The sequence below is a fragment of the Solanum tuberosum genome, unplaced genomic scaffold (genome assembly GCF_000226075.1).
Source record: "Solanum tuberosum cultivar DM 1-3 516 R44 unplaced genomic scaffold, SolTub_3.0 scf00099, whole genome shotgun sequence".
NCBI lineage: Eukaryota > Viridiplantae > Streptophyta > Magnoliopsida > Solanales > Solanaceae > Solanum > Solanum tuberosum.
Genome location: NW_006239023.1, coordinates 852,174 through 870,593, shown reverse-complemented (window position 1 = coordinate 870,593; position 18,420 = coordinate 852,174). Strand labels below are relative to the sequence as shown.

At 34.3% G+C, this 18,420-nt stretch overlaps 3 protein-coding genes across 7 annotated transcripts; 1 reads left to right on the top strand and 2 right to left on the bottom strand.

Annotated features, from left to right (window-relative positions):
- Positions 1-3,274: 3,274 nt before the first annotated feature.
- LOC102592799 (UPF0051 protein ABCI8, chloroplastic) lies at positions 3,275-6,652 on the bottom strand. 3 transcript variants are annotated; one of them, XM_006348043.2, is made up of 2 exons: positions 5,178-6,652; positions 3,275-3,662 (listed from the first exon to the last, which is right to left on the bottom strand). In XM_006348043.2, exons 1-2 carry the CDS (start codon positions 6,597-6,599, stop codon positions 3,444-3,446), a joined length of 1,641 nt encoding a protein of 546 aa, XP_006348105.1. In that variant the 5' UTR covers positions 6,600-6,652; the 3' UTR covers positions 3,275-3,443. The 3 variants fall into 3 exon arrangements, with proteins under 3 accessions (XP_006348105.1, XP_015164564.1, XP_015164565.1); XM_015309078.1 differs by lacking the exon at positions 3,275-3,662 and adding an exon at positions 3,688-4,828; XM_015309079.1 differs by lacking the exon at positions 3,275-3,662 and adding an exon at positions 4,783-4,823.
- Positions 6,653-7,205: 553 nt separating this feature from the next.
- Positions 7,206-9,815, top strand: LOC102592456 (mediator of RNA polymerase II transcription subunit 21). 3 transcript variants are annotated; one of them, XM_015309077.1, is made up of 6 exons: positions 7,206-7,308; positions 7,380-7,434; positions 7,506-7,738; positions 8,934-9,011; positions 9,205-9,256; positions 9,403-9,815. In XM_015309077.1, exons 3-6 carry the CDS (start codon positions 7,529-7,531, stop codon positions 9,477-9,479), a joined length of 417 nt encoding a protein of 138 aa, XP_015164563.1. In that variant the 5' UTR covers positions 7,206-7,308; positions 7,380-7,434; positions 7,506-7,528; the 3' UTR covers positions 9,480-9,815. The 3 variants fall into 3 exon arrangements, with proteins under 3 accessions (XP_015164563.1, XP_006348104.1, XP_015164562.1); XM_006348042.2 differs by having other exon boundaries at positions 7,207-7,308; positions 7,514-7,738; XM_015309076.1 differs by having other exon boundaries at positions 7,220-7,285; positions 7,514-7,738.
- Positions 9,816-10,390: 575 nt separating this feature from the next.
- Positions 10,391-16,358, bottom strand: LOC102592119 (polyadenylate-binding protein RBP45). Its single transcript, XM_006348041.2, has 7 exons — positions 15,902-16,358; positions 14,376-14,844; positions 11,595-11,650; positions 11,389-11,519; positions 11,207-11,306; positions 10,948-11,118; positions 10,391-10,751 (listed from the first exon to the last, which is right to left on the bottom strand). The coding sequence occupies exons 1-7, from the start codon at positions 16,211-16,213 to the stop codon at positions 10,749-10,751; spliced, it is 1,242 nt and encodes a 413-aa protein (XP_006348103.1). The 5' UTR covers positions 16,214-16,358; the 3' UTR covers positions 10,391-10,748.
- Positions 16,359-18,420: the final 2,062 nt, after the last annotated feature.

Below are 18,420 nucleotides of genomic sequence, written 5' to 3'. Positions count from 1 at the left end.
GGGGGAGTTGGGGGTCAAGATAGAAGTAAGGGTGTGATGAAATTAAAACAATTGCATGTGCCATGAAGGTTTCTTTGAAGTTTAACTTGAAAAATAATAATTGTGTTTTTAAAAAGAATTAAAAAATGGCTGTGCTGGAATTAGGAAGAGCATCATGGAGGTGCAGGAATATATTGGCCATTTTGTCAACCCAATAAGACTGAGTAAAAATAAATAAGATCCTTTTCCCTATGCACCTTTCAGAGGATTGGTAGTGATACACAAGTGGTTGTTGGGTCAGTTCATGCATATTTAAGGACTGTTTGATACTAATAAAAATGAGCAGGGAGCGACATCCTCAAATGAGACCTTATTTGATATGGATTTAATATAGTTAAATTTTAATATGACATTGAGTGGTAAATCGAAAAGAAAGAAAAAAATACTCTCTTCTTTCCTGCTAAAAAGTATAATAAAATACATCTTCATTTTCAATTTCAATTTTATGACCAAAAAAAATGCTTACAAACTTTTAATATTTGTTATTATAGTCCATTAGCATATGTATCGAGTAATTAATTATCTGAAAGCAACACCTAACACCCCTAATGGAGAGTTGTGTTCTCGAGCATGCATATTGTTTTAAGGACGTTATGAATCATGTATAAACATAATAAATTAAATGATTATCTGAAATAATAATTGTAAATAAAAGTCTACAAGAAATTGCGACATCTGGTTTAGAAAATTAAGGCGGTTGAAAGAACTCATTATATAATTATAGTAGTGGACTCATATAGGTGAATAAATAATGCTATATTCAGTAACATTTTTTTTTTCATTTATTTATATTCAGAAACGACTTACGTGCAATAAATACCATGATTACCTAGTTAATTAAGTAAGAATATATATATATATACTAGTAGTTGCTTTCTTAAATAAATAATTCTTCGAAAACCAAACTGAAACCAAATTCGTATGTCACTAGTTCTTGGCTTCTTGCCAAGGGGCCGTCGACCTATATTAATTTAAATATGGATTGACATTTTTATTTGTATACCATATAAAAAAAATGGAGTGAAAAGTATTGAATATTTAAAGTTTTTGAGTCCGGTAAGAAAATACTCACATTTTGTGTTACACCGAATAAATAAACTTATTATAGTTAATTATGTGATCTAGTAAGGTGAAATTAAATATTAATTAATCAATAGTTAAACAAGAGAAGTTTATGCTGAAAACTGTTAGAGAGGTTAGAAGTCTCACACGGGTGGTCTCCTTATATGGACTTGGACAATCATCTCTTCATGAGCTAGTTTTGAAGTTGAGTTAGGCAGACCTCTCCTCATAAGCTAGCTTTTGGAGTTGAGTTAAGCCCTGATACCATGTAAAAAAATCACTTGAATATCACCAAAAGTCAATCAACTATTAATTTTTTCTACAAAAAATCACTCAATTTTATATTATTTTCATATAAACTCACTAAACAATTTTGTATTTGTTATGAAAATGTCAGTAACTTAATTTACTTATATATTTAACATATATTTTTTTGTTACTACGGCCTACACAGGCAGGCACATAATCAACGCACCCATTCTAATTAATAATGTCATGAATATTCAGAATCATGGAGTATTATCTTTGAGGTTGATATGTCAAAGAATGAACCAATATGGACCTCTCGTCTTTGTGTGATTATTATTAAAAAAGAGAAACATAAATGTCAGGCTATGTATATTATCAAGTGTAGTGGGGAAGTGTCCACCGGCGAAATTCAATAATTGGATTAAAAAAACTATATACTATACAGTTAGCATCAGCAGCATATAGTGAGAGGGCAAGTCCAACCCCAAACATATTTTTTTATTTTTTCACGAGTCAACGACCATGTCTGCTGCCTTTTTTTCTCCAATTTCTGCGTTTCTTCAACTTATTCAAGAGTTGCTCCTTTCACCTTTTAAAAAAGGCAAGTCAATCAATTATGCTTGTCGGACAACATATTTTGAGTCAATTTTTATTTATTTTTTAAAAAATCTGGTTAATTAAAACAAGGTCGAAAATCTGGTGGAAATTTGATGATATGACAAGTAGACATTTGGACATAAATTTGATGATATTAGAATAAAAAAGTATTTAAAACTTAAAATTGTATTTTGACATGTATTTCACTTGAAATAGTGGTTGATGATAGTTTTCTCATCCTCTCCCCCCATTTTTAAAAAAAATAATAATTGAAAACCCTCAACTTCAAGTTGGAGTGTAAAGTTGACTACAATGTATTACCAAACAGCTTTTTTATAAATAAAAATTTGAAGAAAAAAACTGTATTCCCTAACCGGATGGAGGATATACGTTCATTTTTATTTGTACTCTATAAATTATAAATTTTGTATTCTCTGTAATAATAAATAAAATATATGTTTTATTATAATAAATTCATATTAATAAATATATAGTCTTAGTTCTTAATTATTGAAAGATGATTTGGAGAATGAAAAATTAATGTTAAACATACTCTAAGACATAAGTTTTTCTTTTTTTAATCTTGATATGCTGAAAGTAAAAATATACTTTTGGTAAAATTGAAACGAGGGAGTATATAACTGCCTAATGTCGCATACGGGTGCATTTTGGAATTGTGTCAGCAATTATTTTAAAATACAATTATGGATAGTTGGTGAGCAAGTGACTTGGCAATAATTACATATAAAAATATTTACTTCACAAGATTCCATATTAGTATTTCATTATTAATGATTAAATATCAGATAATTACAAGGATATCATAGTTTAAAGTTTGACATGAACTTGAAAAACTAATGCAAATAATTAAGGTCCAGAACCCCTTGATGAGTGGTTTGACAAACAAAATGAATGCCATTGCCATCGAGGACTCCACCCCTTAAATACTCTTTTAGGCAAGTACTGGTGAAGGCACAAATATGTAGTAGATGATTTATCGTCTGTTTGATTAAGTTTTTAATAAATTAAAAATAATTAGTTTTTTTTCTATTGAAAAGGTTTTGATTAAGTTTTTTAGGGAAAAATAAGTATTTTTGTAGTAGCACTTCAGAAGCTGAAAATGCCAAAAACACATTTGGACCTTGGCCAAACACAATTTCCGCGAGTATTTTTCAGATTGATTAGTCAAACACAAACTGCTACAACACAATTATCTCGTTAACTGATGGATCTTTTCTAAAGCAGTGTTCTCCATTTTGTATTTTTTTATTGAAGTTGTGGAACTTTCTCAGGCATAACACAATCAATTAGAAGTGTCATGAAACTGTTAAGATGGGTATAAAAGAAGGATTAGAAGACAATGCCTTGACACATTATTTATTTACATGAAGTGTAAATAGCAAAAGTTTGTTTGGGTATGATACTATTACAACTTTACAGATGACAAAACAAATGGCTACAAAGTCCAAAATTTCCACACCAGCAATCAGCTTTGATTAACCTACAGACCCTTCAAGCTTCAAGCTCATTAATTGGTTCACCTCAGCACCAAATTCATCAGGGAGTTCATTGAAAACATCTCTGCAAAACCCAGAGATCATTGCAGCCATTGCTTTCTCATAGTCGATTCCTCTCTGCTGGAAGTAGAACAACTGATCTTCACCAATCTTTGAAGTTGTGGCTTCATGTTCTATCTGGGCAGAGGGGTTCTTGGCCTGTTAAAATGATGTCATATGTAAATATAGAAACAGAAGAGCAAATACGCAGTTACATTAGATTCCGAGTTCCAAGTAGAACAAGAGTTGTATATACACAAGCAGCAGTTACCAGGATAACTACAAAATTCATGTAGCATGTGACTTAGAACTTAAAAGCCACACCAAAAGTAACAAATGTTGTCTTCTTTTGACCCCTATGCACTAATCTATTTCTATATATATATAGATACTACAGAAGCTTTCTGAGAGATCCTAAAATATAGAAGGATGCATCGGGTAAATCCAATCAAGAATATTAGAGACTATAGACTGCTTTTAAATTAGTTTGCACTAGTTTCTCTGAAAATTCACATGGATGGGAGAGTGTTTCCTGCGGTATGTTTTACAAGAAAACCATCACATGCCAAATTTAATGAAGGTTAAGTTTCCTCGAGTTAACAAAATTTAAGATAATTATCAAAGGTCACTGTATTAAACTATATTCATTAGTAAACGTACTTCATCTGGAGTTCTGGACCAAGCATAGCGATAAGTTTATCAAACAGACAGACATGCAGTTTGCTGCTTGTTTAAAACATACAACACATCCATAAAAATTACTATTTGCACCTTCTCCATGCACAAGTGCACACTAATCTTCGGTATCGGAGGCTTAATTCAGCTCCAGAAAAATCAACCCACATCCACACTGTCAAGCACGGGGATACAACAGTTGATGCTTTTATCCAACAAGAGATCCATGAACATATTAAAAGTTAAAATAACACCTCTTCTCATGACAATGAACTTCAAATGAAAGTAAGCAGTACCCTTCCCCCCTCCCCTTTTTTTTCATTTTTGATTCACCATGAGTAACATACAAACCACTAGTTTTATGGTCTACATGAGAACATTCTCAGACACCAATGAAAGAGAGACTATTTATTGACCTGCCGGACAGCTCAAATATTTCCAAGCTGAAGGTCCCAGCATGCACCTAATTGACTTGTTTTTAGACGTAACTAACAACAATGTGTACATTTGTTGAACCTTTTCTTCTAAGCTCTTGTCGAATGATTCTAATTCAAGGTGGAATCCTTCCTTCTTTTTTCCTTTTCCTTTTCTGCAATTGGAATAAGGGAGATCATGGATAGGGGTGGTAGACTAAAAACATTGCTCCTGTACTATGAGAAAGATAAATGGAACTTAATGATTTTCCTTTTTTGATCAGGTAAATAAAATTTTCATCAAAGATTGGAACTTAATGATTTTTTTCTTTGATCAGGTAACTAAATTTTATATTAAAGATTGAAACTTAATGATACCAGCATCATGCATAAATCAGGAGACCTCAGAATACAGTGAAGTACACTGTGATCATAGAAAGATCATGTTTTCCACCTAAAGAGTAACAAGGCCATATGTCACAACTAAATATTGTACTTCTAAAGGTAGAGAGCTAAAGTTACATCAAGAATTATTTTATCATGCGGAGATAGAAAGCAAAATTAAAGTTCACTGAGAGCTAGTTACCTGAATATATGGATAAGTGTTGGCTGCAGCTTTATCACCGATGAGCATTGAATCACACTGGGAGGAATTCCGAGCATTCTCTGCACTTGATAAGACCTGAACTAGTCCTCTGTAACAGTTTCTAGAATTTCCTGCAGAAATACCCTTTGAAATAATCCTACTCCTCGTATTCTTCCCTTTGTGTATCATCTTCGTTCCTGTATCTGCCTGCTGATAGTTGTTGGTCAATGCCACAGAATAGAATTCACCAACCGATTCATCACCTTCTAACACTACACTTGGATACTTCCAGGTAATAGCTGAGCCAGTCTCAACTTGTGTCCATGATATCTTCGATCTAGCCCCAGCACAAATTCCTCTCTTTGTAACGAAATTATAAATCCCTCCTCTCCCTTCCTCATCTCCAGCGTACCAATTCTGCACGGTTGAGTACTTAATCTCTGCACCTTCATGGCAATACAATTCCACCACAGCAGCATGCAACTGATTTGTATCATATGAAGGTGCTGTACACCCTTCTAAATACTCAACAAAACTTCCTTCATCCGCAACAATCAAAGTCCTCTCGAATTGTCCAGTTTCCATTGCATTTATTCTAAAATAAGTAGATATTTGCATAGGACACTTGGTGTTCTTGGGTATATACACAAATGATCCATCACTAAACACAGCTGAATTAAGAGCCGCGTAAAAATTGTCTTCTGGGGGCACAACTCTAAACAAATACTTCCTGACTAAATCTGGATACTCCCTAATAGCCTCAGAAATCGAACAAAAAATCACACCAGACTTCTCTAAAGTCTTCCTATGAGTTGTGGCAATAGAAACACTATCAAGAACAGCATCAACTGCAACATTTGCTAAACGATTTCTTTCATTCAAAGGAATACCCAATTTATCAAAATACCTAACAAGCTCAGGGTCAGCCTCATCAAGACTATCTAAAGTTGGTTTCTTTTTAGGTTCTGAATAATAACAAATATTCTGAAAATCAATTTCTGGGTACTGATTATCAGACCATTTAGGCTCTTTCATTTTAACAAATTTCTCATACGATTTCAATCTATACTCAAGCATCCATTCAGGCTCATTCTTTCTTGATGAAATCAACCTTATAGTTTCCTCCGAAAGCCCTTTTGGCAGCGCAAAAGATTCAATATTTTCATTGAAACCCCATTTATAGTCTCTTTTCAAGAATTTCTGAAGTGGGTCGTTTTCATTTGAGATTGATAAAGATGATTCTTTACCTGGAACTTCAACAGTTGCCTTGGCATCAGCAGCTTTAATCTTGAAATTACCTGAATTTGAGATTCTGGGGGCGGGTGGATTAGGCAAAAAGTTAGACCCTTTTGGGAGTTTAGGCTGCTCAGTGATGGATTGAGGACAGAAGCGTGAGATTCCATTGGTGAGAAGAGAAGCCATAGTAGATGCTTAGAAGTTATCGGAAGATAGAAAGAAGCAGGATGAAAAGGCAAATATAAATTTTATTTGTTTTTTTTTTTGTGGTGTCTGATCTCAGATGTCGTATGCTGACCACGTGCCTCTTCTCAAAACCTAAATTACCAAAAAAAAAAGTAGTAAACCTAAATTATTTTTGTTGCATTTTATGTCATTTCTAGCCAACCCCTAATTGAGATGGGTTATCAATTATCATCATTCATGGCTAAGCACATTCCCACAAAAAGAACCGCTACTAGAATTTTACGCACAATATTATTTAAAACGCTCACTTGATAATGATAAAGTCAGAATTTATATTGAAAGTTTTAAAATAAAAACAAGCAAAGAAGTAAATGTAAAAAGAAATTGAAGGAATTTCAATATCTACTACTATAATAATACTAACTAATATAAATAATGAAATTTTCATTGAAAGAGATTTAAATAAACCTTTTGATCCTACCTAATATCATGTTCAACGCTTGAAGGAAGGTACGCTAGAACTAGAAGAAAGGTGAGGCGACAAGTGAGTGTTTTTAAATGAATTTTCTTCGTCACATACAAAATGAAGACTTTAAAATGATATTTTTAGAACCCTTTAATATAACAAAACTAATTCTCCCTTATTGCGTTTTGCCCTGAAGTCGTGAACTGTGAAGGCCTGAAGGGTAGCTTTTGCACAAAAAAAAACGTAAAGAGTTTTTTTAAATTTAATTGAAATAATGGTTAATTTTAGGTCTAATTTTAAAACAATTGTAACAGATTTTCGGATCTTCCCTGCTGCTTCTACCCGTACCTCCAATTCTAGGGTTTTAAGGTAAGTTCTTCTCCTGTGTTTTCTATTCCTTTGTTCGAATTTTTTTTCTGTAAATTCACCATTTTTGTTAGCAATTTAGGGAAGGATTTGGAAGATGGATATCATATCACAGTTACAGGAACAAGTAAATACAATTGCAGCTCTTGCTTTCAACACGTTTGGTACTCTTCAAAGGGACGCCCCTCCTGTCCGTCTATCACCTAATTATCCAGAACCTCCACCTGCTAATCCCACAGAAGACTCAACTAATGTTGCAGAACAACCAAAACAAATGAGTGCTGCTTTTGTTAAGGCTGCCAAGCAGGTAAAACTCCATAGTCCATACCTTAACTTTTTCTGCTTATTCATCAACTAATATGAGCAAGCCACAGACCAGGGTATATGAATAACCTGCATGTACTTCAAGAATGGGGAATTTTCACTTTCTCGGAAGATCAAGATGAACTATTTAGTTTAGATTCGTTTTTTGTGTAAACAGCTTTTTTGTAAATGAGGCTGAAGAAGTGATTGAACTTGTAAAATCCCTTTAAGAATAGGAAGGTATATCCTTGTGTTCCTTGTAAATGTTGTTGATTGCACCTTCTTGGTGCTATATTAAAAATGCACTTACCATTCCTTTTTTTTAAAATCATTTTTGGACAAAATAATGTTTCTTTTTGTCTTCCTTTGACTAGTATGTTTACTTTTGGAAACGTCAACTCTTTAGATTATATCGTGGGGATACTTTATGTTTCTTGGCTCATCATATATGATGTGTATGTGCAGTTCTATACGAGATAACACTAAGTTGTTTCTTGGCTCATCATATCTAATGTGTACATGCAGTTCTATACCAGATGATATTAAGTCTTTGTTTGTTCAGACTTGAGACCTGCGTGGTTGAGTTCAAAGACCTTAGTACTGACTCCTGAGACCAGTGTGGTTGAGTTCAAAGACCTAGTCTTTTGTCCTTTAGTTTAACGACAAATACAATAATGCTATTAGCATCACCAACTACTTGAATTAAAACCTGACTGAATCACATAATGGTGGACAAATTCCAACTACTAGCTGGACAGGATCTCATGCCTCTAGGGATTTTAACTTGAGAACTTGATCTCAGCCTCTCAGGTTTGGGAACCATGACATCTAGGCCAAGTCTCACCGGGTAAACCTTGTTTGTCAAAACCGGAAAACTGAATTCTAGTTTATCGCCCTTTAGCTGTCTTCTATGAAATGTATATGGACAACCCTGTGATTAGTTCTAAGGTGTTCAAGTTCACAGTTATATTTCCCTTGTTTTCTTCTTGGCCTCACAACCAGAGGTTGTCTAAGCTAGCATCCTATCAAACTTAAGCTGCACAGCTGACACTTGAGACTTGACACGCCTTGAGGGTTGTGTGGCTCTAATTCAGACCAATTGCGAATTTGCATTGTGATCCTAAAGTGTATGCTTTGCTACAATGTCATTGTATTAAAACAATCTTCTCTTTTTCTTTTTCTTTTCCTTTTTTGGGCAGTTTGATGCGTTGGTTGCTGCTCTTCCTTTATCAGATGGGGGTGAAGAAGCCCAATTGAAAAGAATTGCAGAACTCCAGGTATTCTTTGTGAATAATTGGTGGAATTAACATATTGACATCCTCTAATTCCGATGTCTTATAGCTTTACAGTATTTAAACTAAAAAAATAAAGAAGGATAAATAAAGATTAATCTGTCTATTTTGGGCTTAGTATTTTGTCTTGTCTTGTTATACCCAAATTCTTACTCGGTTATGTATGTATGTGATGTAGGCTGAGAACGATGCAGTTGGCCAAGAACTTCAAAAGCAACTGGAAGCTGCAGGTAAGAGTTTGTTTTTCCCTTGTTTTCTTTCTGAGAGATAGTGGAAGTTGTTCTGACTAGGCTAAGGTCCAAATTTCCATTTACCTCTCTGTATTATTAATTTTTTGTTTATTCTGAGACTCAGTTTGCTGATTTTGGTGATTTAGAGAAGGAGCTAAAGCAGGTCCAGGAGTTGTTTAACCAAGCAACAGATAACTGCCTGAACTTGAAGAAGCCAGAATGAATAAGGTAGTAGATATTTCCCCTTTGATAGATCTAAGGGGAAAGAATTTGCTTGAGGAGCCCATTCTTGCTGGGATATACCCTGGAGGAACAACAAATTGATAGTGTCCGTCTCTGTTATGGGTACATTTACTAACTGATTATAACTAGGCGTGGTCTGACATTATTATTTTAAGTTCTTGGCCACTGCTGGAGAAATGAATTCAGTATACCATTGTATCTGGTTTAGATCTTTGTTTATAGAATGAAAAGAGGTAGGAATGATTGCGCTTTAAAAGCAAAAATCAGCAGTTTTTTGTCTCTTCACATTCCTTAAATATTAGTGTCTTCTGTGCCACGAGTTCTATTTGGAAGTTGGCTAATTTCTCTGCTCCAGCCCTTGTTGTCAAAAGTAATGCGATTCTCGGACTGTATCTTCCTAAACATGTGATCCCAAAACATGGCAGCTTGCATGCATAATTACCCAAACGAATTGATGGTTTTAATTCGTAGACATATTTTGGGGCGTTAACAATCTCGTTATACTGTCTGGGATACTTTGGAGTATAGATTGCATATCGCCAGATGTACCATATTGAGTGCACTTGCAATATTTTCTTGTTGGTGCTGGAAACGAGGCACGGCAGTAAACAAGTAACAACCATACAAAATACATAGAAAACCTAGACTACCGAAGATGGAAGAGTGAGCAGCAACGAAAAGAAGAATTTACAGTTATCTGGGGTTTGTTGAATGCTAAAATTTAGATAGAACGTAGGTCCAATTATGACTGGTAGCAGGACTTAACTACGTCAGCTGACAATTGGCATCAATAGATGACACTAAAACAGGAGACATATTGAAGACTCCAATAATACATAAGCCATTTTATCAAAAATATAACTATCACGGAAATCACTACATTAGTAAAAATTGCTATTGAAAGGTGAACCAACATTGAGCAACGAGCAAAATAGAGTGTTAAGCATTGCTGAGATAGCCAAAAAGCACACAAGTATAAAATTACATGCCTACACTTCTCCGAGACCTTCAAGTATATCTAGATCTCATATCTAAGTACCAAAATGGCAACACGAAAAAAAACAAACAGCACACAATCAGTTGATCAGAACCATAAATCGTATCCTCAATAAATAGCCTACAAAAGTTTCCAACACCCAAAGATAGTGAAATACACATCTGGATTCCAACTGATAATCTCATGTCCCGCTTATAACATCAATACACAAATCACGCCGGGAAGCACTCAGCAAATCCTTTGACCAGCATATCACTGCAAGGAAGTGAGACGAGTATTCAAACACATCGTTATTTTTTATGAAGAAACTATTATCAGTTTAAGGACCCATTTGGCCATAAAACTAAAAAGATATTATCTAATAGCATTTCACATTCATTTCCATTCCAAAATGGAGATGTGGGTATAAAGTAGCTTTAGTTGATAAATAAGCTCAACGGGTTCATCAAACCTGAGGATGCTGCAAAACTTGCTGCTGCTGTTGAGGTTGTGCGTAATTTCCATATCCAGCATAGCCCGCATAATACTGATTTGGATCCTGAGCAGGGGGAGCATAACCATAACCATCATATCCAGCTGTATACCCATAATAACCAGCATATTGGTTTGGATCAACCTGAGGCTGCACATACCAGATGGAACATAAGATTCAGATTGGTATTTGACTGGGAAGTGCGAAAACCAGAAATTATAATTTTGGCATTACTTACCTGCTGCTTGTTTGCAGGACTTCGACCCCAGGAAAGACGGATGCTTTGTCCACCCAGCTGAGTTCCATTTAATACCCGTATAGCCTCCTCAGCACAACTTCTGCAATAACAAAGATGGACCATGTGTTAATTCTCCAAGCATTGAGATTGATCCTCTTGAGAAGGTTAATTTATTACTATACCTGTCAGCAAACTGAATAAAGCCACACCGCTTGCCTACTGGTATTTTTACATGAAGCAACTGCCCATAATGTCCAAAAATCTGCCTTAGATGTTCATCCGTTATATTGGAATCCAAGTTCCCAACAAAAATCTGCAACCAAAATTCATTTGGATATGAGTACAAGCTAACAGAACATCAAATGATACCAGAAAAAAATGTACTGACAGTGGTATTAGAAGGGTCATCCTCATTTTGAGTTCCAGGTGAACTTTGATACGAAGCTGCAAATGGAAGAGGCAAATGTGAAGAGAGGGTGAACTTTATGCTCCATGAGTAAGATGAAGTACATTGCACATTTTTGCAATGACAGGACAGTAGGAATACAAAACTACAAAGCATATGTATGTACCATAAATAAACCATAACTACAAGGCAAAGGCTGGTCAGAAAACTACCACTATCACCATCAGTAGAACAAATAAGTGCAAAGGTTCCCAGTAAGAGGACACTATTATATATAATTCAAGAGATGAGACTGCACTATTATTTCACAATTAAATAGATCAAGCATCAGACTTATGATTGCATTGCTCCAATAGGGCAAGAAGGCTAATAACTTTTACCTCTTACAGGTCTCAAAAGAAGCAGAATATGTATAGATTGAGAACACAAGCTGACAGACATTTGACTAAAAGGTTTAAGAAAACCAGGAGGCATGTCTAACAGTTTGGAGAGGCAATAAAGCATTCGAGAAATGGACACACATTTCAACTGATGGATCACCCAAAAAAAAGGTACTTCACATACAACAATGTATATAACTCAGATGTGCTTTTGGGAGTTCAGAAGCAAGAAAAGATTTATGTTCAAATTTGTGAAGGATGGGCCATAGTTTGGCAAAGGGGCAAGAGGAAGACCAATATATAAATATACAAATAGAAAAATTATTTAGAAGTTGTATATACAGTTATACACCATCAGATGGACCTGCAGTTTCTGAATAATATCATGAACCTGCCAGCCCGCATGTCATTATCTTATTACATACTATCTCATGCATTAAGATAATTTTATTTTTTAATGCTTTGGCATGTGCCCTATCAAACAAGAAAGACGAGAAAAGGCAGGAAAGGGGTGCTAGTTTCCTAAACAATGTAACAACTAACAAGTAACTAAACATACAGCTACCAGCACTCCAGTAGATAAAAAGTCTAATCCCTTTTTTTATCAAGAAGATATTACTATTAATTTGCTACTGGGCATAGATTCTTCAAGCTTCTTGAATAAAACCTACAGATTATCTGAATTGTATAATAAGTATTCCAAGTATAATAATTCATAATTTAAAAAACAAGAAAAAATCATAGTCAAAGAAAAAATGATTTTAACACCACCCAAATAGTAATAGCATCACAAAAAGAAAAAAATGCGTACTGAAAAGTTGTACCAACAAGAAACAAATGATGGCAGGAAACTTCTCGTCCCTATGAAGGGGGAATACTGAACAGGTTCACAAGGTAACTGGAGCAGAACTAAGAAATGATTTCAGGACTAGGATTACTAAATTAATGAACGAGACTGCCACAAATCGTAGAGGTATACTGAAGATCAGAGTGTAACATGAGGCAAGCTAACAAGATATTGAAATTAAAGAATTAGAAGGCTGAAACATAACGCTAAAGTGAAATGGCTGAAACATAACGCTAAAGTGAAATGGCTGAAACATAACGCTAAAGTGAAATGGCTGAAACATAACGCTAAAGTGAAATGGCTGAAACATAACGCTAAAGTGAAATGGCTGAAACATAACGCTAAAGTGAAATGGCTGAAACATAACGCTAAAGTGAAATGGCTGAAACATAACGCTAAAGTGAAATGGCTGAAACATAACGCTAAAGTGAAATGGCTGAAACATAACGCTAAAGTGAAATGGCTGAAACATAACGCTAAAGTGAAATGGCTGAAACATAACGCTAAAGTGAAATGGCTGAAACATAACGCTAAAGTGAAATGGCTGAAACATAACGCTAAAGTGAAATGGCTGAAACATAACGCTAAAGTGAAATGGCTGAAACATAACGCTAAAGTGAAATGGCTGAAACATAACGCTAAAGTGAAATGGCTGAAACATAACGCTAAAGTGAAATGGCTGAAACATAACGCTAAAGTGAAATGGCTGAAACATAACGCTAAAGTGAAATGGCTGAAACATAACGCTAAAGTGAAATGGCTGAAACATAACGCTAAAGTGAAATGGCTGAAACATAACGCTAAAGTGAAATGGCTGAAACATAACGCTAAAGTGAAATGGCTGAAACATAATGATAAAGCAAAATGACTGAAAAGTAATGATGAAGTAAAATGACTGAAAAGTAAAGACAAAGTAAAATGGCTGAAAAGTAATGATGAAGTAAAATGGCTGATCATAAAGAAAAAGCAATCTGACTGGAGTCTGGAGTAATGGGAAAAAGTAGCAAAACTTAGAACGGATAAATGTCAAGAGGATCCTACATAGTGAAATTTAACCACATTTAAATGAACTGACTTACGCCACACCACGTCCTAAAAGGTATTTCAGCTGAAACAAGCGTCCAGGCCCTTATATCATAGAGCCTCCAAATCATCCTGCTTGGAGACAAGCGGAGTTTTATGAGATTTAATATTTCAAGGGGAAGTTTTTAACTACTGGAACGAAATGACGTCGATAGCTGGGTACTCATCAAGAATTCAAGAGCATAACAAATGAAAGAAAACATAACAACACCTGCATAGGCGAGCAGAACAAATATAGACTCTCACTTTACCCACCAAATTAAAGGAACAGCATCCTCGAGCAATCACAACTTGATCATTAAAGGAATTTATGACAACTAAACAAGACAAAAGATCCAGAATCTAAATGCCGATTGACGTTAGCAAACAAGCTGCAAGCTGGATTTGTTTCACTTAACTGCTACAAAGATTACCACACAACACAGTACATGTACCAACTAGGTTGAGGCATACCTTGACTTTGACCACCCATACTCTTCTTATTAGCTGCAGGACCAATCCGCATGGGCCTAGTGGAGCAAAACTGTCCATTCATCTCAGTCATAGCACGTAACTGCTCACTTTCATCCCCAAACTTAACAAAACCATAACCCTTGGTGCGCCCCGTGGCCTTATCTGTTACAACCTTAGCACCCTTCACAGAAGGATAGTTAGCCCTAAATGTCTCCTGAAGCATATAATCAGAAACATCAGCTGCCAAGTCGCCAACAAATATTGTATGTTCAGGACCATTATCAGAACGTTTTTCACCGGAACCGAGTGAAGCCCAGTTGAGTCTGAAATTTTGCTCAATATTAGGCATCAAGGTCCCATTATATGCTTGCAGATTCCTTTCTGCAGCAGCATGACTAATAAACTCAATAAAGCCATAACCCTCTGACTGTCCACTTTGCTTGTTACGGATAACTTTAGCAGAGGTCACCTACATAATAGAAAAACAGTTCATATTCTCTAAAAAGGGCAAGTGAAAGAGAAAAAAGACTGCTAATAGTAGTATAATAATGCTCATACAGTACAAAAGACAAGAAAGTTAAATTAGAGAGGGGGGGCAAGTGAAAGTGTGTTTTGGTATATTTCGGCAAGCATGCAACTAAAGGCAACCACCACACAATCATTTAGTACGAACAAGTTTACACACGGATTTAGGCATGGATTTATTTCTTTATTTAATAAGGTTGTGTAAGGATTATTAGATCCCTTCTTTCACTATCTCAAACAAAGTGACAATTGGCAAAGGCATTCGCCAAAACCCTTTCTAGTGTCAATACCCAAAGTCAATAAAAGAATGAACCAGCAAGGTTACCTTACTTGTCTATGGTTAACCTTAAAATGTTTCAGGAAAAACAGTAACACAATACAGGTTGCAGAAGACAAATTACAGCTTACTCACATCCCTTCAACCAAGAAGGTAATACAAGTTCATGAATACAAACTTCCACATATTTGCATAATGCATACTTCTACCACCAAGGTAATAAAAGTTTCTGATACAAACTACAGCATATTCACATATCTTTTAGCCAGATAGTCCAGCAATATAACAGAAGTTAGAGAATATAAACAACAGCATGTTCACAGGTCACACTGTATACCAACAACATAACACAAGCTTAAATACAAACATCAAATTCACATACCTTTTACCAACAAAGGTAATACTAGCCACTGAATACAAACGACAGCATACCCTCATACCTTTTACCAACCATGAAAGACAAGTCACTGAATGCAAATAACAGTTTATTCACATACCTTTAATCAAGAATGTAACCGAAAGTTATTTACTATGAAACTACATCATAGAGAGACTATCAAATTAACATTACTCAAATAAACATTCAATACGAAAGATCATATAATTTTGTACCCCAATCACATTCTCAAACTCGAAAAAGAACAAGAACCATTCGAAAACTTGCCAAGAATCTATATCAAGTTGTTCAAGAAAAAAATAAAAAGGGACATTAACAGTAGCATACCTCTCCAGTTTGTGCGAAACAGTTGAGAATGTATTGTTCATCCATCCAAAACTGTAGATCTCCGATCCAAAGGCTTCGGATCTCATCAACACTAGTCGGCTGGACAGAACCGGTAGTAGCAGCCAAACCAGAGGCGTTGTACTGAGGTTGTTGTTGTTGGGGTGGAGGAACTCCGCCCTGTTGCGGAGGTTGCTGGTAATAATATCCCAATTGCTGCGGAGGCGCAACCTGATACTGCGGCGGCTGCTGAGCCATCCACTGCTGTGTCTGCTGGTACTGTGGTGGTGGAACCATGGAATTCGCTGGCTGCATCGTGATGAAGATGGGATTCAGAGAGGGGGAACGATGGAACCCTAGAAGGATGTATGGAGGAACACGAGAAGTGTATTGTATGCACGCGTGGCTTTTATTTATTCCGAAACCAGCGGATGAGATATTTTCTCCCCTTGTGGGGTTTTTCCTTTTTTAAGACGAGGAGAATCATATATAAATATATATAAAGCTAGATAAAAAAGAATGATGTGGCACCTCTCAATGGCCTAGGATTTTATTTTATTTTATTTTTGTGTGGTTTTTTTTGAGTTTTTTCTTTAATTTTTTTCATTAATCAATTTATTAAATAATTAAAAAAAAAAACAATCATATTCATACATATAATTATATCATATGAAAGTTACAAAAAAACCTCCACCTATTTGTATTCTCTAATTAAATAACATGTCTCCTCAACTTCCTTCTACTTAATTCTTATGATTTAAATCATCTATAAATAGCAATCATCTATGGTGTTGTTGCATGCTCATTTATATTTTCTCCAACTTCATATTGTTAGTATTATTTTTTTTCTTTTTCAGCTTTATGAAGATTATAGATATATTTTTAAAAATTTCTTCTTGTGTTACAATAGCCAAACAAAAGTTTATCAAGATGAAGAAGAAAGTTTGAAGCCGGTGTAAGATTCGTCAAAGGAGATGATCAAAAATTAATTTGCTACAAGTCATCAAAATGAAAAAGAAAGTTTAATGGCGGTGGAAGATTCATCAAGAGTTGGTTAGATTATAATTTGAAAAAGTAGAAGTTTCAATAATTTACAAATATATAGATGCACTTATTGTTGCTTATATAATTTTTCAATTAATTATTTATCCATCAAGATATGTACCCTTCAAGAACAATATTTATATTACAAAGCACACTTTTTGTATCAAGGGCAACATGATCTTCAACTGACTATTTTGTTGCTTAAATAATTTTTTTTGATATTTTCATCATACAAACTTTTGTCTTTTGAAAATACTATCCATACTCTATCGATATATATTATGTATATAACATGTTAATATGATATAATTTCTCGATCAAGATTCCATCATCTTTTGTTTAGTTTCATCCGCTTCTTTTTATTCTAATTTAGATGATATAATACATTTTTTTCTTTTGTGGAATTTGAATTGACTAAAAAAAGAGATGAGATCTCCTCTATTAAGTTTTTGTTTCGTATTTGTTACCACTTATGTAAAATTAGTCTATTATATATGATTGTTGGATTCAATTTTTCACAAAACATATAATTCTTTTAATTTAATGAAATTTTTCCAAATGAACCAAGTTTGTTCTGTCAATATCCAATTACAATGAACATATTTTCTTAGGTTAAGAAATACTAAAAGTAGAAAAATAATTATACATAGAGAAAATTGATATTTGTTTAATTAAGTTGATTATGAAACTATAAAGATGAGTTTACTCTCTTCATTAATTAATTTGTTTGATAATTTAAAAATTATAATATTTATTACATCTCATAAATTACAAAAACCTCCATCTATTCACATTTTCTACTTAAATGACATATCTCCTCAACTCCTTTCTATGATTCTCTTCATTACCTCTACATTAGTTTTCCCAAAATATAATGGCTTAAATTTTAGTCTATCATTTGCACATCAACTATTCAAGGTTTACATGTAAGAACATTTTCACGGATGCATATGTTTTTTCTCTATTTGTGGTTGTAAGCTTTTGGTAACAAGGCATACTCTAACTTTGTTTTTTTTAAAAAAAATAGGAAAATACTATTGTGTTGCATTGTTCTTTTTATTAGTTGGTTGATCCATCTCATGACTTACAAAAATCTTTATCTATTTATATTTTTTAATTAAATAGCATGTCTCCTCCATTCCCTTTTACCTAATTCTTTCTCTCTATTTTTTAAGACTTCTTTCCCCATTTTTCCTTTCATTTACAACTATATATTAAAATTACTAAAATTAAGTCAATTTATCTATTACATATATGAGCGCTCTAAATAACTTTAAAAATGAATGATTTATTTTCCTGATGACGATGTGTACATATTCCGTATTCAAAAAATTATTTCATTTATAATTATTTAATATTGTAAATGAGGGGCAAAAATGAAAGATTTTTTCAACATCTCCCTAAAACTTTGAACAATATAATTCACTTATTTTGAACTATGAAAAATGGCTCAACAATTCACTTATTTTGAAATAGAG